This window comes from Chamaea fasciata, unplaced genomic scaffold, assembly GCF_029207755.1.
Source record: "Chamaea fasciata isolate MVZ Bird 193981 ecotype frontalis unplaced genomic scaffold, bChaFas1.0.hap1 SCAF_3, whole genome shotgun sequence".
NCBI lineage: Eukaryota > Metazoa > Chordata > Aves > Passeriformes > Sylviidae > Chamaea > Chamaea fasciata.
In genome coordinates, this window is record NW_027094088.1 from 105005422 (window position 1) to 105031390 (window position 25969).

Below are 25969 nucleotides of genomic sequence, written 5' to 3' on the forward strand. Positions count from 1 at the left end.
TGGGGGGAGGTGGACTGGTGTCTGTGGCAGAGGGATCGGGTCAGCATCACCCTCTGGCTGTGGCAGTGGGATGGAGGTGAGGTAGGAATGCTCTTTTCTTTGAGTTAAAGGAGTTTTTCTGGCAGTCTTCAAATTACTGCCCTGGGTTTCCTGGTGGAAAAATAAGGGATCCCTGGGAGAAGGCAGGGAGTGGAGAACCTGTGGCTGGCGTGGGTTGTAATCACTGGGTCCAGGCCTGTTTGCAGTAGGGAGAGGTTTGTGAGTCTGCTGGCAGAGACAGGAAAGAGGGAGAAACAGGGGCTAAAAGAGCCAGATCCAAAGCAGAGCTTGTGCTCTTAAAAAGATGGGAGTGGCCCTGGGAGGCCTTAGCTGGAGATGCCTCCACTCCACGTGGTTGGAAGCGCTGGCCCTGTGGTCTGTGTCCTGCAGGAGGTACTGCTTGGTGAGTCCCCTCCCTTTCCTGCACAAAACTCTGTTTCCAAGGCATACTGGGAACACGGCATCAGGCCCAGGAGTCACACAGCCGTCCTGAGCATGTCTGGAGAGAAACAAAGGTCCCAAATTCCCTAGGGAAGAGCCATTTCACTTGGGTTCTTCTCTTTCCAAATAATCTCTATAAAAACACTAAGCTCCACCCTGTCTTCCTTTGGCATTGATTTCCCAGGGAGCTGTGTCTCTCCCTGGAGTGTCAGCTGTTCCCTGCTCCATGAAGGGAGCTGGATCCTCCAGGAAAAGACCTTTCCCATGCAGAGGGCTGAGTGCTACCCTCAGGGGCTGCTATGTGAAGTGGGGTGCTTTGACGTGTGCTGAAAGGGCTGCAGGGTTTTAGTAACTCAGGAGCTGAGTATAAATTACACCTTTAAACCAGAGAAGTTCTTCATCCATGCCAGGGTGTGCTTTGGATGCTGGGAAGCATTTCTGCTGCACCTCAATGGCTTTGGGTAACAAACTTTGGCTTCCTGGGTGAGTTGGCTTGGACCAGAGATGTATTTGCACAGATTTTGTGTTTGATGGTTTGTTATTTTTCTTGTGGGAAGGGTGTTGGTATGTAAGCACCAATACTTATTAGTGATGGTAGTTTGCTTTTGGAGGAGATAAATCCCTGCTGGAAAACATGGGATTTTTCCTACATAAATCTAGTTGTCCTCCATGGCAGGGGTGTTCTGCTGGGAGGGCAGAGAGGGGATTGCCTCAAAGAGCTCTACTGAGATACAAATGATCTCAAAGATCAGAAAAGCTTTGGTGAGGTTCAACAGTCCCTTCCCCCCAAGTGTATCAGCAGGAAGTAAATGTGTCCATTTAAAACTGACAGATCCACTGGGATAACACCCCCTGCCTCCCTCCATCCTCAGGCTGTGTCAGGTGGCAGCTCAGAGGAGCAATTGTGGTGCCCATAAGTCTCATGCACCCCCTTGACACCTGCAGAGCTCCTCTGGCTTTACATCCCTGCATCTGAGAAGAAAACCCATCTCCCTACATCGGCATGAATGTAAATATATGCTAATGATGTACCTGTCTCCAGGGGGATGCTCAGAGATGGAGGTCAGGGGGACGGATCAGGTCCATGCCGTGGGTTTTCTCCCTGTCAACATTTGGGAAGGCCGAGGTTCCTGAATGGGTGAGGAGGGGTCACACAAGGGTTTGTTGATTTCCTCTGCCCTTTGGCTTTAGCACAGCTGGTTGGGGAAGGAGGTTGGTGCAGCAGTGTTGGAGCTGCCAGATTCCACATCAGTTATAAAGTTACCAAGTTTTGGAAGTACCTAATTTTTCAGTTGCCTTTGGTTGTTTGATAGTTTTTCTCACTGCTGAGACAATTTTTTAAAATGTTTTTGTTTCTTTTACCCCCTCCCCTTCCTCCAAATATTTGTGGTGAAGGTTCATGGGCAGTTCAAATCCAAGCCAGATATATATAGCTTCTGGCAGCCCCTGCTGGCTGGTGGCTCTTGTGAGCCTCCACCAAAAAGGTGTCCTGAGACCTGCTGCTGTGGTACTGTGTCCATGGGCTGGTAATGTCAGTGACTCCCATTTCCTGTGGTTTTTCCAGCCAGAGTTTCAGGGAACAGACAGATGTCACCTGCCTCAGGTCTGGAGGTGGTTGATGGAGAGGAGGGTGTCAGGTTGGGTCTTGCAACTCTTCACCTTAACCCAGATTCTGGGGCAGTGCTCACTGCTGGGGCTTTTGTCCTGAACTCCATGAAGGCTTTTCTGGTGCTGGGGACAAAAGCAGTGGCTCACTTGCTGTAGTTTCATGGTCTGGATCACTATGATAAACAAGAGGGGAAGATTTGGGGAGAGAGCAGAAGCTGCTGCTTGCAGTGATGCTGTCCTTGGTTTCACCCATTTGGAAACTCAACCTGGCTCTTCCAGCTGTGGGCATCCCTGAACAGGGGTGTTTGGTGAGGGAGCAAATCTCACCCCGAGAGGAGCCCAGCAGTGCTGGAGCCTGTGCCAACTGCCGCCTGTTCCTTTCCTGGGCAGACAACCTCTGAAGGACAAAGGGAGGGCAAATGGTGGAGTTGGATCTTTTTCTGCTTCTCTAAGGAGTCAGGGGAGGCAGCTCCCTGCCTGGGGCTGCTCCAGGGGGATGTGTGTGAGCAGGGCAAGGCTGGAGGAGAGTGAAGCTGGGGGGGTGGTAGGTTACTGTGCTGCTCCCCCCGAGCAAGGGTATCAGCTGCAGGGCTTGGCTGTCACATTGCTCATTGCTCCCATAGGAGTATTTCCAGAGCAAAAGCCACCACTGCTCCCTTCATGAATCCCTGTATGACAGCTGCAGGGGCTGCCCATCCATCCCCAGGCAGATTTGGAGATTGTGCCAAACAGTGAGATTAGTCTTGGGCAACAACCATCAGAGCCGTTTAGAGGTTTAGATTAAATATTAGGGGAAAAAATGTCACAGAAAGAGTTGTAAAGCTCTGCCCAGGGAAGTGTAGGGTCACCATCCCTGGAATTGTTCAAAAACTATGTGAGTATATGTGGCTGCAGGATGATGGTAGCCCAGCCCCCATCCCTGGAGCTACTCCTCTGCAGAGCATCACTTCCTAATGCCAAAGGAAAGGCCCAGAAAAAATGTATTTCTGATCAGTTGCTTCTTGCTGAGCTGAATTTTAGGCACATGTAAACTTTATAAATATGAGACTAGAGGCTGAACATAGACAAATATTAATTCAGCAGTCTCAGAGTGATTTTAATGGATAATTATAGGTTCTCAATCTGCAGTATTTATACAACCTTTCCAGTTAAAAAAAAACCCAAACAGTTTCCATGCAGTGCATATTCTCCTGGAGGATTTGTTTGACCTTGAGCACCATTTTTATCTGCAGGATATAATTACAGTGAAACTAGAAATATTAAGCATCTGAAAAGGACTATGTATTCATGCTTAACTGGCTCGCTCCTCTCTGACATGGGAATGTAATTGCACAGGAGTAGGGAAATTTGCAGAGTGATCTCATTTGACCTAGAAGCACTGGGGCTGGGATTTGGGGAAGCCTGCCCAGTTGGGACAGGGGCTGACTGGTGTGTGTGCCTTGTCTGGGGGTTCTTTGAGCTTGTGCTCAGGCCACTGCCTTCAGGAACAGTCAGAAGCAAAATGACTTTATGCCCTGTTTAACCCTGGTCATCAGGGGTGCTTCTGACCTAGAAATACTTCCCAAGAATCACAGATTTTTTTTTTTTGGAAAAATTGCTTTTTAAATCTTTTAAAATAGGGGGCTTGTCTAACCATGTTCCCCACTCCCCTTTTTTATTTTTGCTTTTACATCATACTTAAATCCAGTGATAGGAGGGAAATCAGTGTCCTCTGGTAGAGAGAAGGATTCATATGGAAAAGGGTTTGATGTAGCCTCATCCTGACTGCATTGATCCAAGTGGCCTCATTTCTGATCATCACTGGCCGACGGGGCCACATCCTCTTTGCCTGTTGGCTGATGGTTGGCATACCCACGAGGAAAAGGCTGCAAAGGCACCAGTTCTGATTAAAAGCAAACCCCAAGCCTTGACCCTTCTCAAGTTTGAGTGCCAGCAACTCCTTTGTGTGTGTTTGCACTCCGTGGGTTTTAACCCTGTCCTTAGCTGTGCAGCTCTCACTGGGTAGCACTGTGATTTATCCACCACACTCCCTTTGCAAAACAAACAGCTCCTTTTACAGTTTTAAGCCCTTACCCCACGTGCAGGAAAGTGGTATTTAGGGACAGTGACCTGTGGTGGCCCCCACAGAACAGCAGACACACACCCATCCCACTGTTGGCAGGGAAGAGACAAGAGGCTGGGGCATCACTTAGGAGCCCCTGGGAATGCAGGTCCCAAGGGCCTCATCTGGGCAAATGGAGCAGAGCACCTTAGGTGCTGAGGGGATGCCATGGCTTTGCTCTCCAGCCTTAACAGGAGTTCTGCCCTGAACTTCTCCTTGTCCTGATTGTATCAATAGCAGCGGTTATTGTTACATCAAAACCCACAGGACCCACGTTAAGGTGGCAGATACATCATAAATACCAGCCCAGCTCATACTTGTGTTGGACTAAAACTGGTGGGAAATGTCATGGTTTCCTGCTGAGCATGGAGTGAGCTCTGAAATCCATGTGCTTTCTCTTTTGTCTATGCTGGGGCAGCAGGGCCATATGCCAGGGAGAAAAAAACTTCTGTGGAGTAATGGCAACCCAGGAGAGCCTGGGTATTGCACAGAGGCTGTCACCTGAAATGGGGCTGTGTGCCACTGTGCTTGACAGATAATCAGAACAAAGGGCTATCCCATGGACCTTAGCTGGGCAGTTCCATCTAAGGGGGGACACTTGCTGTGTCCCCTGTCCTGGATGCAGCTGGGGCGAGTTGTGGGGTGAGTTCTTCTCTCTTCACATCGTGGTCTGGGTAGGTGAGTGGATGGGAAAACCTGTGTGGGAAAAACCAAAGTCTTTGAGAGCAGTGTCACTCAAGTCCTCATGACCAGCAGATCATGTGTGTCCCACTGACCTCAGAGCAGCTCCCTTGGCATTAGGGATCCCTTGATGTGGGGTCAGAATGGAGATGCAGGGTGGCAGGAGCAGAGTGTAGCAATGTCCCCACTGTGGGAGCATGTCCTACATGAAAACACAATGAGGAAAGGAGTTGGGAGTACGTGTTCTGTGGGTGGGGTGTTGCTGATGGTTGGGAGCCTATGACTGTGAGAGGAAGAGTTTTTCTCTTTCCTATCTTTGAATTAATGACTGGTAAAAGAGCGAGATGTTCCACCTTCAATTTTTTCATAAGCTGGTTTATGTCTTCCAAGGTAAAACCAGCTGCATTCAGTCCTTCTAAGCTCTCTGTTCCTAGAACAACATGTTGTGAGGTACATAGAGGTGCAAAGATGTTTCTGAAAATTACTAATGTCCTATCAGCCAGTGATCTGGGCCTTCAGAAAATGACAAAAGTTTGGAATTCATGCTGGTGTAACCCACTGGACCAAGGATCCCACCATCTTAAACGATATTTTGCATCTTTGCACCTCAAGACACAAATAGCCCTGTGTCTGCTTTTCACTTTTACTGGCGTTTTCCATGTTGGAGAGAAGCCTGATATAGGTGGTGGTGGAAAGGAGCACTGGCAGGCTGATGGATGCCTCATGCTTGGCTCTTGCTCAGTGGATGGACTAGGGTAGGAAGCTTGAGCAGCAGAGCATTTGCATGCAACTAGTACTAAAAAATCTTAAACCAAAGCCTGATCCATTCCATCCATTCCATGGATGAAACCACAACTCCACACATTTTCAATGGTTTTTCAGCAGGTTTTGCTCTCCATTTTTCTTTCATCACCACTTAATAGTTCAGTCATACATTTTGTGAGCTCATTTTTCTGTTTCGATACTTGTGCTTATGCCTTGGGTTTTCAGGACGGGGAGTGGGGAGACTTGCTGTGGTGTTTGGTGGGGGAAGGAGGGTGAGGAAGGAAGGGAAGGCTGAGACTCAACAGCAGGAGGACGTGATGCAGTCTGTGCCTTTGGACAGGGGACAGAGAGGGGACAGGTCTGGCAGGGTTGAAGCCAGTGGGAGGAAGGGAGCTGCTCACAATGGGTCACACATTCAAGTGCTTTTCTGATGGAAGGTGGGAGTGTTTGGGTCTCCCCTCCCCTTCTCTTGGCCACAATGTCAACCTGTGCTGGTGCCACCCTGGTCTTCATCATCAGAGGAATGAGACCCAGAGGCTGGGCCAAGCCCAGCCCCCCTGGGAGCTGTGCCATTGGCCTTGATCCTAGTTTTTGTGGAGATGGTAGCATTTCCTGTGGTGTTTCATTAATTTCCTCCATCCTGCCTTGGTGAAGAGAAGGGAGGAGAACAGTAGGGAATAAACTGGAGGCAAAGTTTAGGGCTGCTTTGCTTCCAAGCTGGTCATCCCAGGGAGCTGTGTGCCAGAACTGCTGAGCACCAAGGGGCTCACAGCTCAGCCAGCAGCAGCAGCAGCAGTGTGAAACAGCATCCACAGGGCAGGAAAAGGGATGGTCACACAGACAGGTCCTTGAAGGTGCCAAAGTGGGTAGGTAGGAAGTGATCAGCTGGGATGGGGCATTTTGTAGCAGCTCATCCTCTCCTTGCCCAGGGAGGAGGGTGATCATCCTGCTTGTATCCATCCCACCTGCTGTGAATGATTAACCTTTTAAAGAAAGGTGTGAATTCCTGACATGCTGAAGGTCCAGAGCTCCCACATGCTTCAGCTGAAGCCACAGTTGTGCAGTGCCTTTGCAAATGGAGCTCTCACAGCCTGAGGAGGGGTCAGGGGCTGTGCCCACCTGGACCCACCAGCTCTGTCCTGCTCTGCAGCTCCCACTGCAAAAGCTGATGGAGATGCTGCTCAAGGGAAATGGACACTTGTCTGTGCAGCACAGACCTGCTGTGCTCCTGGTGTGCCCTGTCTCAGATGAAGCAGGGAGCAATGTCCATCCAGTTTGCTCAGTCCCTTTGTATCCCATCAGTGTGCGCTCTGTTTCTGGAGCCAAGTCAACACTTTCTGGAGTTCCTTTGACAAAATGAGCCTCTCTGCTGGTCAGTCGTGGTTTTATTTATATGTTCTTTTCTTTGATTAGAAAGGAAAATATCAAAAATGAAAAAGTTTCCAATAGCTGTATTTCTAGTAGCTATGACTTTTGAAGCAATACTCATATCCCTGTGTGTGCCTCTGAACTATCCATGTATTTGTTCGGCTTTTTCAGGTCTGGGTGTGTGAAATATCTCTAAAGAAGATAGCTCTGTACGTGATGGTGTAAATGCATTGTTTGTATGTGTCTAAAGTTTAAATAGATTGTACATATGGGATTGTAAATGAACTGTAAACAGCAATCTATATTTTCTTGAATATATTATATAGCAGTATATATTTGTTAAATAAATATTCTTGTATACTCTTCAATAATCTTTTTAATATTTTGTACAGATAAGTTTATTAAATATTTTATTGATAAATGAACCTCTGCAAGATTTTCTTTTGATGACTTGTGCCTGCGTCCTAAAACCAGATGTCAAGAGCAGCCTTTGTAAACCACCTTTATTCCCTGGGCTACCTAAGGTGTTAAACCAAAAATGAAACACCCATTCATTTTAAACTGCCTTCCAGGGCAGCCACAGGTATTTTCCAATAAATAAAGTCACAGAACAGTGAGTGTTTGTGATGGATTTATCATCAAAATGTGTATCCGTTTTCTTCCCTGTGTTTCTGAGTAGTGCTCACCTGCCATGGTCACCACCTCTGGCCAGCCAAATAGGATTCCCTCCACTGACTCCATCAGCCTGGACAAGAGAAGGCTCCATGGAGACCTCATTGTGGACTTCAGTGCTTAAAGGGGGGCTTATAAAAAAGAGGGAGAGCAACATTTACACAGGCAGATAGTGACAGGACAAGGGGGAATGGTTTTAAACTAAAAGAGGAGAGATCTTGATTGGATATTAGGAGGAAATTCTTTCCTGTCAGGGTGGAAAGGCACTGGAACAGGTTGCCCAGAGAAGCTGTGGATGCCCCATCCCTGGAAGTGTTCAAGGACAGACTGCACTGAGAGAGAGGTGCTTTAGCAGGTGCTCCTGCAATGGACATCACCCAAGTGCCTTGGAGACAGAGAGGGAATGTAATAAGGATTATGACTCTCTCCTGCATCCCTAAGCACACGGTACTGTAAACATGCAGGTGTGGATTAAGGCACATTTGGAGGCATGAGAGAGGTCCTCAAAGCATCAGCTATGTGCTTTAAACATAGAAAAGCAAACTCAGCTTTCAAGACTCAGAAGAAACGTGGAGAACTGAACTGGAGTGGGGCATGATTATTTCTATTCTCAGTGCACACTGAGCAACAGACCAGGCAGGACCCACCCTTTGGTCCGTATTCTGCATCCCCACATGCCCATTTTGTGGTGACACTGGCTGAGAGGATCTTTTGGTAAAGGTTCTCTGGGGACGGAGGCAGGATGGCATTTTGCCCCTTGCCCCCTGGCCCACTCTGTGAGCAGTTTTACAGGAATGTTCTGTTGTAACAAGCATTTTTCAACAGAACATTGAAGGGTGAGAGCAAATGGTTATTCACAGGCGTCACAAGATATCTTCACTGAAACCAGTGTTAGTGGTGGGGTTTGTGTTCAATGGACATGGGGTTTTTACTCCACAGCTCTGCAGACTGCTGACGTGACTGACAACATAAACCAGTCAGTTTATGACTGAAGAGAAATCAAAAGCACAGCAAGGACAGAGGACATGTCCAAGGTCACACATGATTACAACAGAAGAAAATGCAAAGCATTGGTAAAACAGGACATGATCTGAACTGGGGTTGGACCACTCTGGGTGCTTAAAATCCCATGGGTTTATTTTGCGGGTGAAAATACAAGTTCTTTACTATAAGCACTGATGAGTTGCAGTACCCCCTGCACAATAAGAGCATGTTAGCACTTCAAAACATTTATGTTCTGTAAATAGTATTCCTGTGTCCTACAACTTAGATTGGAACAGCAGAATACATATCAAATTTTAAGGGTGCCTCTTAGGGAAGAGGAGTAGATGAGTCTTGGCACTGGGAAAGCCTGTTTTTCCTAATTCTAAGTTATCTCATCTCATGGATTCCTCTCAATGTACAAAGCACAGTATTTCAGAGTCTGGGGGCTTTGTTGATGTTGACAAATGGGGAGAGCAGGAGGATCCCCACACCATTTCCTCCTTCAGTGTGAATTGCTTCAAACAGGATGGAAAAGATCTTTGAGTGTCTGACTGGCAAGCCCTGCAGTCAGGTACAGTCAGTCAGATGTTTTTAAAAATACCCTGTACTTTATTAGCTGCTGCAAACGACTTTCCGCAAAGCAGCAATTCTTCCTGCAAGCACATTCCTGCAACAGGCAAAACCGAGGCTGTTGACTATCAGCTCAAGCACTCTGAAAGAGTTTTTAATTAAATCCCTCCCTGCCTGTCCCATCTGAGCACGAATATTAGCCTGTTCCATAACTTCTGCGTGATGCTACTGAGAGCGGAGATCGCTCCTGGCAGCTTCTTGTGCTGTTACTGCTTGATCTGGTGCTTGTGCTCAACCCCCATCAGCTGTTCCAGAACTATATGCTGTTTTAATAGTTCCTGGTCACTCACAAATGCTCTCTGGATTCTTATTTTGTAAAAGTGCCAGGAAAGAGAACATTTGCCTGCAAGAAAAGAGCCTCAGAAACTTACTGTAGTTGGGAGTCTGAGCATGACCTGTGACACAGAGTAAAACAAGTCTCTTGGGTCTAGTGAGTTTACCCAAACCCTGTAATAGTTTGAGTGACTTTAAAATGATAACATTGAACATCTTGTTTAAAGTCTTTGCTGGCAATTAGCTAGACCAAAGAAAGGGATGGGGGGGGAGGGTTGGATGCACATATAAATCCATTTTCTGTAAAATAAATACATAAATGACCTCAGCTGCAGAGAAGAGATTATCTGCTGTGGCTCATGTATGCAATCTGTCTCCGTGAGTCAAGAATCTGGTGTTTAGTTTGGAGTCCAACTCCAAATTCTTCACCATAAACACTGGGCAAGCACTCATCCAGCTTCCTGAAGGGATGAACCTCACTGATCCACACACTCTATAGCTCATTCAGAGTGGCAAACATGGAGCTGGAGGCAGCAAGGGGAAACTGATTATTTTGGAGGGGCTCTGGATAAAAATGCTTAAGCGAGTCAGGTGCCTACCACCCACGGATTTTCTGTGCACTTGGCAGATGTCTGCACTGCAAGTGAAATTTGGGGTTTGGCAAGTATTTTTGTAGATTTTGTATGCATGAAGAAATAAAGGAGCTGAACTGGGACTAAACAAGTTACCAAAACAAAGAATCAAGTTACATTTTACCATAAATTTCTTTATTTTTGTTATTGGAGTTGTGTACTTTTATTAAAAGGTATCGATCTAGCAAAACACTTGCACATGAGTCAAAGTCACTGCACTAGCAGGGTTACTCGTGTAGTGAGAATCAAGCACAGATGTGAATGACAGTGAGTAGGTGCTACAGCTTACAGTCAATATATTTGTGATAGGTTTTCCAAGAATTCTTGAATAGTCTAAAATAGGCAAAACCACACTGTGTTTTCAAGGTAAATTGGCACATTTGGACCATGAGCACTTTTGACAGTCTTTGCCTGGGGTGACAGTGAACACCACGGGCTTCCGAGGAGCTGGATTCTCTGTGGGATCTGCTCCCTCTTAGGAAATACAGCTGTGGAAACTAGGCCTGTGTGACTTAGCAATGAATAGAGTAGCAAATTTTCAGATCTTAGCCTTACAGCCTTCTAGGAGGAAGGTAGCAATTGAATCAATATGGTTTTGATAATACTAGAGAAAATTCTTTTAAGAAAATTATAAGGCATTCTTCTGCAGTAAATCTGGTCATCACTGACCAGAACCTAATCTCAGTTTAGGTCTTAATGCAGTTAGGATTCAGTATAATGGGTTAACTTTTGTATAAAAGGCATACACAAGTCAAGTACAAGTATTGCTAAATTAATTCTTCATACAAAGTATACGCATAATGCACTGTAAACAACTGCTTCTCATAGGTGCTTTAGTTTCCAGGCTGTAGTAGTTGCTTGTCATCTTTGGTTAATGCAAGATTCTGTCTTGTCTCAGGAGATCCACTAAAACAGCTGAACTCCCACAAACTGAGTCTTTGTTGATTCCCTGACTCCACATACTTCAAAGAACAAATGTTTTGTTCAACCAGATCAATGTGCAAACCAAAACAACCAAGTGAACTGTAGTTCTTATGCTGCTGACATACAAACAGGTGCGCATGTGTACACTGTCTCCAGGTATGTGCACGTCCTCCCCGGCTCCGCCTCAGGGAGCACCTCAGCCAGCAGATGAGGGAGCATCTGGCACCAGGCCATCCAATGGGATGATGCCAACACCCAGGGGCTATCACACAGACACATACAACTATGGATTTCTACAGCGAGCACAAGGATTGTTTTGATCATGACTGAATATGGACCTGTAAAAAGATGGAAAGTGCCGTGACTCTCCAATGAGCAGAATCAGTTGCGTGGACATAGTCCCCTCACTTTGAACATGTCTGGTTCATCCCCATGCTGCTGAAACTGTGTTCCCAACATTCCTGCTCCACTCATCAGTACCATTTCATTACGTGGCAGTGTAATTCGAAAATCCACTGGCTAGTCTCAAAAGCTAAACCAGTTTCTGATACAGAGAAGGACACTTAAATCAAGTGTCAGTCTGAAGGTTTGAAAATTAGTCAAAAATATCCAGGAACTGAACTCTATTACAAGTTGTTCTAAATATTAGTGAAAGATTCAAGGGCGGTTTAGAGAGCAGTGGATGGGGTGTGTATAATCATGTAAGAAAACTAAGCAATTAATTGATCTTTCTGCATCACAGAGAACATTCTTCAATACCATTCTCACACGTATCAAAACTGGTAATAAATCATGTAAGTTAGATACTCAATGCATCATCTAAATTCATCTGTTTGCAAGGGCAGAACCTCCCCTGACTATACTCTGTAGTGTTTTGCTTATTTATAAATGTCTTTATGAATTCCACAGGGAGACTATTTCACAGGTTTATGGCTAGAAAGCTTTTCCTGATTACACTTGGCTCTGTTCCCCTTACTTGCAGTATTTTCATTTCTAGCTATTCGCTGTAACTTCTTTTGTTATCACAACTGGCAGGATGCTTTTTTTCTTTTTTTTTTTCCATCTGTAAAGGAAAGGGTTCGCCAAATGTGAGGAACAGGGAACTTGTCAGCACCATGCAGGGGTCTGGTTCTCAACAGTAACGTTCATGCCATGTCATGGGTGCAGCCGTGGCACAGTAACAGATGTTTTCTGATGGTGAACTTACCTAATTTGTGGCTTGGCAGAAAATTTCATACTTCAGTCCTCAGAGCAAAGAACTGAAATTTAGACATGCATCAGAAGTGGTTTAATTCTTTAAAGTTGCTGAGCAAGCACTGTTCTCATGGACTTCATTAGGAGAGCCAGGCCACCTAGAAGTTGTTATACACGGATTCTGCAATCCATTTTAACTTTTAAATACTGGCATTTTTGACTGGTTTACTTTCCCTTCTCTATGGTCAATTGAAAAATGAAACACTTGGCCATGTTCCAGACAAGAGATCCTTATGTATTCCCTTGCTGAGCAGTCACAGATACCTTACAGCATTTCCAATACCCTGTGGAGTCCTGGCAGTGCCCCAAACCCATGGTGAGATTTGGAGAAACTGCACACCTGATCTACACATCTTCCCTGAACTCATCCCGAGCTCAGCCTGACCACCAACCCCCTCTTGACCCAGAGGAGACCACGTCAGGGCTGTCCAGGGCCTTGGGCTGCTCTGGCTGCCATGCACCTGGCTTACAGGGATGGGTGAAACACGAGCAGAGTGCCAGGCCTTTCCCAGAGTACCAGGATCCATTGCCAGGACCCACATCCCCACACTTCTCCAGCAGGGAGTGGGGTGGTAGTAGCTCAGATACAGATGTATCAGCATTGTCTAGAGCACCAGCAGACAATAAATATTCCACCCTCTGCCAAGTCTTCCAGAGTCCTGAAGACTCAGGATGAAACTACATAAGCACTGAGTCAATGAAACTATACTTTGGACCAGCCAGTCTCTTTTTAACTTTCTCTAGAACATCTCAGTAGAAAACAAGCCATAATCTATAGTAAACAGAACAAAAATAAGACAGACTCTCTCACAAAAAAAAAAAAAGAAAAAAAAAATTAAAAAAATTTAACACGTTCACAAAGTAATTACATCATTTTCTTGTTGATGACTGAATTAGTGTTTATAATTTGGTCAGATCGTCCTGTAGCCAGTCTGTGATCATGGCAGCCATCTCCTTGCTGGCATCCAGCACGAAGGCGTGGCGGAGCCCCTTCTCACAGAGTCGGATGTCCCCGTCTGGAAAATCCATTTTGATCTCATCGTAGTAGTGCTGTGGACACCAGCTGTCTCCAGTTCCATAGTAAAAAATCAGCTAGAAAGAAAAGCATATCAAATAATCAGTGTGGAAAGTTACTGATGGAGCAACAAATACAATTGTTTGGAAATAAGTAATGCATCACATCCTGAGATATACTGTGAGGAATAGCAGACTCGTACTTCTTGGTTTTTTCCAGGTCTGCAGGTATGATGAAGACAATTAAATGCTCTGCAACTCAGTTTCATCTGCAAAACTGTGAAACACAATACAGGCTTAACTCCGAAAACAGAAATCTGCTGATGAAAGCCTGGCTGACTTAGTAAATTTCTTATTATGGCTCAGAACATCGAGTTGTCCATGGAGTCCATCCCCAAGTGCCCAGCCCCTGTGTTTTCCACAGCTGTTAGCAGCTTTCTGCGTTAGCTTTCCAGCTGTTTAAAAAAAGAAATGACCAGGCATATCTTCACCTATATCAAGTTGCTCAAACCCCCATCCAACCTGACTTTAAATGTTTTCAGGGATGGGGCATCCACCACCTCTCTGGGCAACCTGCCCTGTGTCTCACCACCCTCATTGTAAAAACACTTCCTCCTTATAGCTAGTCTGAATTGATCCTCTTTCAGTTTAAAACTACTGCCCCTTGTCCTATTCCAAGAGGCCTTGTTAAAAACTTTGTCCTGTTTTTCTTACAGGCCCCCTTTAGGTACTGGAAGGTGCTCTAAGGTCTCCCTGGAGCCTTCCCTTCTCCAGGCTGAACTGTCCTAACTCTCTATCTTATCCTTGTGAAGTGCTGCCTGTGTGGAGTGCACGCACCTCCCAGAGACCAATGAACAACTTTCTTCTGGCTTGTAACATGGAACTAAAATTCTGTAAAAGTCCATTTTTGTTTTGATCTTGCCCAAATAACCTTGGGCAATGACATACCTGAAGCAGGTGCTACTTGCCCTAGAGCCCACCTAAACGAGAAAGCCATAAATTTCAGGAAAATACCAAATTCAGGGAAGTGTCTTTTCTCTCTGTTAGAAGCACTGAATGTCATGTTTCAAGTCATCATTTCTCCCCATTTTCATCTCGACTTTGCATGCTGTAGCTATGCTTTTCAATATCTATAAAGTATATGAGGGGAAAATAGTTTTCTGGGATAGAAAATCCATGGATTTCAGACTGTACAAGAACAAGATTAACGAGGAGCACTCTTCATACTAAAATGTTTGAACGCAGGTACAAGAAGGATGCTAATTGCTCAACACATCACACACACAGCTTGGCCCAATTCCATTATTCACATTTGTTTCATATTTCATTTCTGTACTTCAGTGAATAATTCAGGAATGCTAACATAAATTAGGGGACAAGAAGTTTTCCTTTCATCACAAATATCTTCAATTCCATCATTTTTGTAGCCATGTGGAATAGAAATAAATGGACCCACTGGGGTAGAGGTGCTACATTTCACAAACTACTACAAGGTTTTGTCTAGCTCACTTTTCTCTTGCTGAAGTTTGCCCAAATCTTGTACATTATTGACAATTGGCTGTATCCAAAATACATTATCTCAGTTGTACAGACACCAATGCTAGTTATACTTCTACTTATGTGCAAAACATAGAACATAAACCATCCCATGTTAACAAACATTATTGGTTTCCTTTGTCACTCACTAGTAGCTGAAAACAAGGTGTGTTGTTTGCTCTAGCAAAAAAATTTCTTTTTATCTTGCCTTCAATTCATCAATCACAAGATGTCACAGTAGCAAAAATTCTTCAGAAAAACCAATGTAAAATGTCCAGATGGATTCAGGCCTTTTGGAAGCAAAACATGTGACCAAATTATGTTTAACCCTGAGCTCTGTTACCAAAAGATATAGAAATAAAGATCATGAAACTGAGGGGAAAAGAAAAAGCAATGGAGCAGCTCCAGTTTAATGGAGCAGTCCTTGAAATGGTCAGATTTTTTGAAAGGCAAGTCATAGAGACTCATCACATGATCATTTTGAAAAAGATGAAAAACCATTTACACTTACAAAGGTGGATAAAATACTTGGCTTAGTCTGCATGGGCTGTGAAATGGGCTGTTCTCCAGGTAGGGTTGTAAACTGGAGAACTCACAGACTTGAAAATGCCTAAATAGAAGATTTATGTGCATTCTTAGCTTGCCCCTGGTATATTTGCATTACAGTTGAATCTTTCACTGCATGATCCAAAGGATCCTTGACTCACTCAATCCACTGACAGGATGACATTCAGCTGATGAGCTGCTATTTGATAGTATTTTTCATTTTAGATTCTGTGTGCGGTCTGAGGATATTTATTTACTACATATTTCATGGTTTACAGACAGGATTTATTTTCTTTATGCTCTGCATTCCTCTGGCATGCACTACTATAGGATTCACATGCTCACATTTATTGATTTAGCTTTGCAACACCTTAGTGGCAATTTTTATCTTCATTTTTCAGGTGGAGAGCACAGAAATTAATGTCAAACTACGTTTATTAATTTGAAAGCATGTAGAGTGGAACACCTCGAGCAGGTTTTCTAGCATGTGCAGCATTACACAGTATTGACTATACTCAAAGGACAGCACTCCTGGACTGCACTAGCAGGTGCTCTGAAACACTGTTTATCTGCCTATAATATACATTTCAAGGTATTAAGTGAGATAAGCAGAAAAATGAGAACAAACTGTGGCTATGAAAAATACTGGTGACTTCACCAAGAGCCCATTCTCTTTAAAGTTTACGTGCCTTTACCATGAACTTATTCACTTGTATTTCCACAGGCATTTTACCCCTTCTGCCAAAGCTGAGGTAGGGGTTCTGCATCCTGCTGTCTCCTTCATTACACAGCTCTTTTGGTTAATGAAAGAAGAAAAAGGAAAAGGGATGTTTTAATGAAAGATCAGCACTGAATACTTACACAAAAGGTGTCTGAATTGAGGTCAGTGCTCCCCAACTGTGAAATGTTTGGTGATACAACTGGTTTTAGCCGAACTTGTGTGTACAATCTGCTGGGCTTTGAGGAGGTAAACCAAACCCCAGGTAACTCACATGTAGCACCTACAAGTACTGCCAACAGTGTCAACACCTCTAGATTTGCTGCTTTAGGCCTCTTTTCCTTAAGGTCATGGTGTAAGTGAAAGAAGCAGCACTATCAGCTTCTGGCTGGAGGAACATGGGACACCTTTCTGCTGGTGTCACACTGGAGGTGTCCAGCACAGAAATTAATGTTTTAGTTTGAAAGTCTATGGTGTGTTTTTGAAGCAAATGTCCAGTTCGTCCATATTTACCATACTTTGGTTACCACACTTTGGACCACATGGAGTCCTTCCAGCTGAAACTAAAGCAAAGATGCTCTTCAAGATCACACTTAAAAAGCTCCAGTCACCAATGGACATTTAGTCCATGGGACCAGACAATGGTTGGCCAAAGTAATAATCCTCTCAGGTACCCCCACTGGGAACACCAGGTCCTCACCACTTACTATCCATCTCTGCAACTTCCCTTCTATTGTTCTGCTTCTGTTCTTAAGGCAAACATAGTAAATGGCATCTGCTGAGAAAAGGAACAATTTTGGAAATTTAGGTTCTATTCCAAGCAGAAAAGTGCCAAACTTTTACCAACTACTGGTTTTGTTGTCCAGTCATTTGTCCACTCTTTACAGGTATGACTTCTTTTATCTTGTCCCTTTCTGGTCTCAAGAATGCCCTACACCCCCTTTCGTTCTTTATTTCAGTTCTATTCTCCATATCTCATTATTTCCAATTCCTACCACTTCTGCTTCTTGTTCTAGTCCCCTGTTCTTGCCCTGCAAAGTCTAAATTTTAGTGTCCTGGGTCCTCCATCTCATTTTGAGTCCCAAATCCAACCCTAGTTGTTTGTTCTAGAGCCTCTACTCCCAGCACTGTTCCTCAAGCATCTCTCAAGAGTATTGTTTGTGCCTGTCAGCAGGGCTGGCTTTGGTTCAGCATAAAAACATCTACATACAGGTCACTGTATTGTGGTGTTTACACGTGTCCCAGGCACCCCTATTTCCATCACACATTCAGGAAAGACAGCCTTGCTTGGTTAGCTCCAATCCACCACCTCATTTGGCACCAGAAGCCTTCCTTTGGCCAAACAAACAGAGCCTTTGGTTCTTCCTGCCTCCTCCTCCTCCTCCTCCTCTCTGTTTACTGCTCCCTCACTAGTTCCCTCTTTACTAGCTCAGCACATGGCTCCTCTACACTGAAATGAGAAGCTTCCTTCTCCAAGCTAGGAATTGCTACCATGAGAAAACAATGCATTTTCCCCTGAGCTGTATGTGTAGACATTGTAGAATCCTTTGGATTGAAATAAAACCAGTCAAGGTAGGGCAGACACTTGTGTCATATGCAACTACATAAGGTTTGGGTCTGTTACAACCAACTAAGAACAGTTTTCAAACAGAAGATTTGAGGAGCTTGATTTGATGCTGCAGTTATTTGGCCTGCTTATTTCACGTGCAGGTGTTGATGTGTGCATTCTGTCCATGTGCCCATGCCTGCACATCCAAAACTTTAACAAAAGTGTTTTTTACGTGCAGAATTTTTTTCACAATGCTGCCTTATTACTGGATTATGAGAAAGAGCAAGAATGCCATCAAGGTGTAAATTTTCAGTGATCCAGATGTTAGTACAGGGCCTAGGAAACCTGACAGCTACTTGACTGCCATTTGTGAAACTGAGGATCTTCTTCTGAATGACAAAATGTATTTGCTCTATGCCTGTGTCACACACAGACATGAAATATACAGACTTTAAAATGTTACCCTCTTTCCTAATACATTTAAATAGCATAATTTTAGATATATTTAAAGAAGTTTCCAGAATCCACCTCCCCATCTTAATTTTAACATCAGGAGCTTTGCTATTGCAGCAAGCAGGCAGGAATAATTAACAAACCATATGTAACCAGAGGCACATGGGATCTCCATTAATGTAAGAAACACTGGCATGCACTGTATGGCCTGCATGGATCTGTAAAGTGCATATTTTCCTGTGGATGGTGGATGGCTGTAAAGACATCCTGAGTCAGCACAACCACTGCACCAGCAATGGAGAGCTGCTGCCAATCTAAGCATTCAGAAATGATGAGTCAGGCCCCCCAAATAATTACACTGTCTTAAAAATAAACAGATCTGCAAAACAATAAATAGGAAGTTTTTTCTGGTTTTGCTGTGGGCTTAAACTTTTCAAAATTTGCATTTTTTAAACTTTTCTACCATGAGGGTGAGAGGATTATCTTTTATTCTTTTGCAATATTGAATGGTGAGACTTCCAGGTATTCCTGACTCAGAAGGGAAATGGCAGCTACCACTGGACATGACAAAGACTTTATGATTCCTGATGCAATATCCTGCTTGCTGTGAGTGACTAAAACATGTCCTTCTTCAGGATCTGCAGTTGAGGGCACAGTGAAGGGGACATGGGCTGTCTTTGCTAGCCATTTCCATGCTGCGTTTGAAATAGTTATGCAATTTCTAAACTTCAAATAGCTTCAAAATAGTATTAAATAGCTTTAAAGCAGTATTCTTAGATGATGATTTACCATTAAATGGCTCAGAAGTATTTTCAGCCTTAGTTTCTGTAAAAAAACCCCCACTATTCCAAATAGGGCTCTGTCAGTTCGTACCCTGTAATATGGTATGTGTACTCTGACACTGCACAATGATGGCAGCTGCTAAGTAAACATCAAAAGAATCTGAGATTTGTATCAACAGGATGTTTACATTTTAAAGAGTTTCTAAGAAAATAATAAAGATTTCCTGCAGTTGACTCCATTGGCACTTGTTATAGTATGTATGACAGTTCACAGAAGTATAAGTTGCAGAGAGATTTCTTTTCTGCCTCTTCCGTAACTGTCATAAACCAGCACTGAAAAACATAGCAAAAAAGTTAAAATATCTTAATTGATTTTTTTCTATCTCTCTGGAAATTGGTACATATTATAACAACTGTAAGATCTTATTATGTGGGCAGGCACCACTCCAGCTGATGGCCAAGAGAGAAGGACTGATCTCTGTGGGTGCAAAGGAGTGGCACATGTGCAATAGCAGGACTGCACCAGTGTCCTTGCTGAAATCCTTGTCTCTGATACACTCACATTTTATCAGTCTTACTCCCACATGAATTTACTGGCTGCCCCAGCAGCTTCTCTCTGGGTGACATCTCTTGACAGTAACCAGCCAGCAGTTTTATTTGTTCTTGGATGAAAACTGGTTTAAAAGGCATTATCCCAGAATTAATTTTAATTTCAACCAGGGTTTATAGAAAATGACTTAGCTTCTCTGGAATTATGAAAGTGTCTCCACCTTACCCTGCCAAAAGAATAGGATAAATGACATGGGAAAAGACTACTTTAGGACATACTTTTTTAAAATTTGCTTCAGTTGTACTTTGGGTTCTGGGAATTCAAAGAGCCAGCATTGCCGCAGGAAGCCCTAAATGCTTTGGGATATAGTTCTCTGAGATACCATCTCTTTCCCTCATGATCCTGCTGTGGTTGAGATCAGCCAGTTTGATGGTAAGGTCCTAGGAACTTGCTTCTCAGCTTGTTTTACCAGAACTGGGTTTTCTCAGCTTTCCAAGGGCAGTGTGAAACCAAAGGTTTTCAGCTGGACTGTTTTGAGAAGAGGCAGTTGACAATCTGGAGTCCCTGATGCTCTTTTTAAATACCAACCTGGAGGACTTGTTCAAGTGTTTGTGTTGAGTTTATTTAACATAATGGTGGCCAGTGTTGTTAAACCAGCATAAATAAAAAACAAAATCAGCTGTCTGGAAAGGAAGCGGAGAAACATTTTACTATCAGAAAAATTAGGATGCAATCCCTTAGATAGGGCCGGATGTAGTGGCTATTTTGCATGTGATTCCAGGTGTGTGAGTGCTCTCTCCAGTGTCAAGTATGGTGATCTACACAGTTTTCATGCCTTTATCAGTGTTGAGACTTGGTGAACCGACAAAGGGAAAGGGCTTCTCTTTAACTCTGCTGCAGTTCATTATCAATGCTACCAGCTGCTCTGCACAAAGACCCGTGAGATCAAGACAGACCACTTTTATTTCCACTTTCTCACAGATGATGATGGGTCAAACTCTATGCAAAGTAAAACTGTGCTTTTAAAAAGGATGCACAGGATTTATCAACAAGTCAGGGTGCTTAACTTATTTACATTATCTATGTTACTTTTAAAGACTTAAAAGCATTTTGAGGGTATATATTTAGATGTGTCAGGAACATGAATATTTCAGAAGTCAAGTCTGTATAAATACCAAAATAAAAACAAACAGACCCGAGACCACTATTTAAGCAATACTACTACTGGGACAGATTCTTCCAACCATATTTACTGCAAACAGTTTTTCCTTCTGAGTATCAGCCTGACACTGTCTACATTCAGTGGGACTTTATGTAAGGTAAACCGGTCAAATCTCTCTTGCAACAGCAGGATTAGCATCTGGCTGTAAAAGGCAATGTTCCCAGTGGTGTGCACAGTAGGAGGTAAGAAATAAAGGGGTAATAAGGGGTCAGTGGTAACTTTTAAATACTCTTCAGAAGGTTGGGGAAATATTGCTGTCTTTGCTCATTGTGTGCAGCACACACCCTATACCTACCCTAAAAATTTTGGAAATTCTTGTCATTACTTCTTTACTAGAACAGCACACAGCACAAGTGATGGTAACAGGCGGTCAGTTACAGAGTAAATGAAACATCACAGGTAAGTATATTGTGGTACATTGACTTTTTAAAATGCTCACTGGGATACTTTTCCACCAAGGAGAGAAGCTGCTGATCCCTGATTAGGCATTCTGGGCACTTCAAAGAGAAGGTTGTTCTTGTGGTTCAATGACAGGCACCAAAATCCCCAAGCACATGGGCAACTTCCCTGGCTTCAACTCTGCACCCCCAGGGAGCGCAGGCCAAAAAGGATGTGAGACCAGCCAAAAAAAGAGGTGTTCTTGGCTAGAGAGAACACTTTGCACCTATTCAGAAAGAGTGTTTGGAAGGTTTTTCACAGATGTAGGCAAGCACCTCACGCAGGCTGTGGGCAGGCGACGTATTTGTAGCATTTTTTTAAGCAGGTATCTTCAGATCATGCTCTTGTCACTGGGAATAATTACTAACCCCCATGGATGTCTAGAGACTCAAACAAAAACACTGGGTAACATAAAAATAGCTGCCTCAAGGGTCAAAATAGTAGCCTAGCACTTCTCTGTGGAAAGGAAATACTTCATTCTTCAGTCTTTTCTGAATCTCTGCGTGTCACTGTTTAGTTGATACTCTTGGAGAACACAGTATCTATGGTATCACTGGTGTGATATAAACTTGCACTGTTTTAAATTCTAAATATACCATTGGAATAAGCACGAAGTAGTAAACATAGACTTCATTAATTCAATTTTTTCAAAACTGTATTTCTTCCCCACTTAGCCATCTATACATGGGTGGTTATAAGCCACCTGCAATACAAACTTCCACAGTTTGAGTGAAAATAGGTTAATATGTTGATAAATTTTCAGTTTAAACCTTTCTTCTCAGACAACAGGTTTGTTTTTTATCATCTTTGTATTTGCTTCAGATGTTTCCTGTCTTTTTCCTTATGCAATCAATGCAACCGCTACACCAGACCACTGGCAAAGAACTCAAGGAACATATAAATGTTTTTGGTTTAACATGCCAACCAAAAGAATCCTGATTTGCAATTGGAGGAGACGGTTTATGACCTAAAAAAATTATGAACCACTACAAAAACTCACTGATTCAAGAAATCCTGCAGCCTGTGGAACGTCTTCAATGGATTTAAAAGGGCTTTGGAGCAGATCCTACATTTCAAAATAGGACTATTGTGTATTACACATGGATTAATGAACCAGATATATCTCTCAGTAAATACAAAATCTGGGGGGTGATTATTTTAAGAAGACTTTCCTCTGTAAACACTCTAGTTTTACCCTTTCATGCAATTATCTTCTGGATTTATATAAGGTTATATTTGTAATAACAGGTTGATACACTTAGAAAAACAGTCAATGAGGCTAAGTCTTAAAAGAGAGCAATGAACAGGGCATGATGCAAACTTAAAAAACAAAGTGCTGTAGAGAATCTCTGTAAGGAAATATCATTGTCCATTCCAGGCATGCTAATGAATGCCCAACACATCCATTTTCCTGTGCCTTTTAAATTTTTTTCATTCTGTTTGTAAAAGCTCCATGATGCTCAGTGCTGATCCACCTTTTAAGAACATGGAATTACACCCACTTCCTTTTGTGCAGGAATTACAATAAACTTCCTCTAGTTCAGTAGTATCTTTGCCTCCAGCTTCTGTTAGGAAAGGGAGTTGGTGTTATTACAGTGAAAGAACATAGGTAGCTCAGCTGCTTTAGACATGATCAGCTAATAATTAACCTCCAGAGCTGAGGAAATCTTTTATCAGTATCCCTTACCTTATTTGTTAGGATTTTCTGGTTTATCACAACCCCCCCATGTCACTGCAATATGAAGCTCAAATTCCTGTACATCCATGCACTGCTTGATCCGGACAAATAGTTTTACACAATATTTCAAAGACTCTATCATATATTACTTTGTTAGAAGACAGGTCTCCATCCTCCTTATCCAGTTTCACTGCTATTTAATGTGCACAACTCCTGACTTTAAAAATAAAAAACCTCAATTAATTAACCAAACAATATTCCAGCTCCCATTCTTTCAACATAAATCCAAGCAATTAACTTTGTTAGACTAAGAATCTGCAGTCTGGTGATAAAATTTCTCCTGGTCCCTAGCTAGTATTAATTATAGTTAAAACCTGGACATGAAAAGATTGGAATAATTTTGTGTCTCTTCTTTCAGATCACAGAATGCAAATAAGATCCAGAAATAACTTTTCTATTCCACAGCAGCTGGCAAAGTCAGGTGTTAAGATTGGCTTTTACCATATGATCACAGTGACTACTAAACAGTATAAATTTTTTCAGGTAAGAGCTTGCCAGTTCTATAGCAACTTGCACTATAGTTCCTGTTTTTATAAACTTCCAACCTTTAAAAGTTAAGTCCATTTTTATTGTCAATACTATTCAAATTTAACAAGATGCCAACTGAAGATTTTTCCCTTAATTCTTACATTCCCAGAAATTACTAGATGAAAAAAGAGAAGTATTTAGCTTCACTTTTAGACCTGCTTTTTCTTCAGTTTGCTAACCCTTATAAGCTTGCTTCAGCTTTTTGTTTTCTTGAGTATGTTTGCCACACATGTATGAGGACATAGAAGAATCAATAAAAGAAAGTTAACACAGGTTTAAAACAGCTCCTGCCTGCCAAGGCCATGCTTAGATTGACAAAGTAAACAAAAGCACAGATGGAGCAGGCTAGGACACCTGCAAACTCTTACTGTTGGCTATGGGCCTTCATTCAGTACAAGAAATCAGAGTTTTTGTAATGTGAAGCATCTGATAGGCCACCTGAAGTCACTGGAGCTGTAGCTGATTGTCACTACCACTGTCCCACCGAACGAAGCATTTTGCTTAACTTCAAGCATGTGTGATTAATATTTCCACAAGCACCTGGAGTTCTGCTACTGCACTCTTCACTTTGTACCCTGGCCAACACAGGGACTTGCAGTCCCACCCTTCAGGGCACTGACAGCCCTCACCAGCCTTGCCTGGCCCCCAACCCACACTCCCTGCACAGGGCTCCAGAATCTGAGCTCTGTCCTTCTGTAGTCTCAGCCTCCCAAGCTACACTGTGGAGTGACTCCAGTCCTGGCCCCGTGTCCCAGACCAAAGTCAGATCTACACTGAACACAGCCTGACACCTGGATGGATCCCACCTAGCAGCTTCCCTTCCACCATGTCTTTGGCAATCCCTCCTGGATAGCCTTTGGACCCACGTTGTAGCCTTGTCTCCACTCCTGTCTCTGCCCCGTCCCCTTCTGCTCCTGACTGGATTTTCAGGAGGGATGCTGGACATGTTTCATTGCTTTGCCTTGTCTGGGACAGTCAATAGACCCTGCTCCTGTGCTCTGCTCAGGTGCTATGGGACTGCATCCTGCTTGGAGAGGGTACTGCCTGTGTGGGGTCAGCCTTGGCTCATGGTTCAGGGAACAGGCAGACCCTCCAGCTCCCGGACACTCGGAGGGGTGAATCAGTCAATAAAATCAACCATTTTCCTTGAATTCACTGGGAATTTGATCAACCCATGCAATGTTTTGTTTAAGACAATGGGAGTATTTGCAGTCTGCTAGATGAGCCCTTCAGTCTCTTCACTGAGATTCCCCACAAAATGCAGAACTTTGAGTGCTCTTCAACAAAAATGAGAAAGCTCAGGCATGCCAGGTACAGTGCAGGGTTCCCTGTTAATAATGTGTGTTACTTCAGCTCCTTCAAAATATGAACGTAATACCTTTCAAAGTGCAGAGAAAGCAAATGGGCTAAATAAAAAATAAGTCTATTTTCCGTCACAAAAAGAAAGACTGTTTTATGAAATGAACTTTATACCCTTTCTACTTAAAAGGCACAGAGTAAATTTAGAGAGATCTAGGACCTCTGTCCTAGAAAACTCCATTCTCTGAGGAAAATCTCTTCCAGTGCAGTGCTAGAATCGTTCTTCCAGCAAAAAAGACAGGGATGATACAAAAAAAAAAAAAAATGGAGAGAAGGAAGGGGACACAGTAGAATATGTTATACTGATTACCTACTCACACAGAGGCTATCTCAATAGAAGTTTATTAAATGTGACAGTTTTCTGGCTCATAAGCCATCTGGAATTGTCTGACCATGGTCACACTATTAAATTATCTCAGCCTCCAAAACATGGTGACCACAGGGTGACCACATCAGAACTCCAATTAGAATAGTTCATGGCCTGTGCCAACCCCTGAACTGTGACTGGGAAAATGCAACTGGTCCAGATAAAGACTTTACAAAACATCTTACAACAATAAATCCATACAGACAAGAAAGCCCAGTGTGAGAAAGGTCCCTGAAATGAATTAATTCATCTGTAGAGCAGCAGCTCCAGCCTCTCAGGAACTTCTCTTACACTACAGTCCAATGGCTGAAACAGTGGAGCCATAATTTTGCATGAAGCCATGGAAGATTGAGCCTGCAGAATCCCATGACAATAACTGAAACCCCACAGCCCAGAGGATACCTATTCTTCTTGACCTGTCCAGCAGCAAAGTCAGAGGATTTGGTCCATCAGTCCCTCATACCCTGGCTGGCCACCTGCCTGTGTGATCAGAACCCAGGTAACTACAGACCCCACTGAGAACCACATCTCATGCCCAGTCAGAACACAGACTGCTTCTCCTCCAGCAAGGAAAACAAACCAGATAGGCTGGTACATCTGACAGTGACAAATGCTACATCTGCAAAGGTGTGGATCAACCCATTTTAAGGATCAGTAACCCCTTTAATAGCTTCTCCAAATTTAATAGAATGACACTCACAAAAAAGCAGAATCAAGCCTGCTGAAATTCTGGTTTTGCACAAATATAGCTAGGTGTAACATCTCCTCATGCATGTGGGCTTCCTTTGAAAACTGAG

The 25969-nt window shown here is 43.4% G+C and overlaps 1 protein-coding gene across 1 annotated transcript in view; it reads right to left on the reverse strand.

Annotated features, from left to right (window-relative positions):
- Window positions 1–10307: 10307 nt before the first annotated feature.
- LDAH (lipid droplet associated hydrolase) overlaps window positions 10308–25969 on the reverse strand; it is a 110179-nt gene continuing 94517 nt past the window's right edge. The window contains exon 7 of the mRNA XM_066179998.1: window positions 10308–13464. Within this exon, the coding sequence (XP_066036095.1) occupies window positions 13273–13464 (192 nt within the window). The 3' untranslated portion in view covers window positions 10308–13272. The remainder of the gene's footprint in view (window positions 13465–25969) is intronic.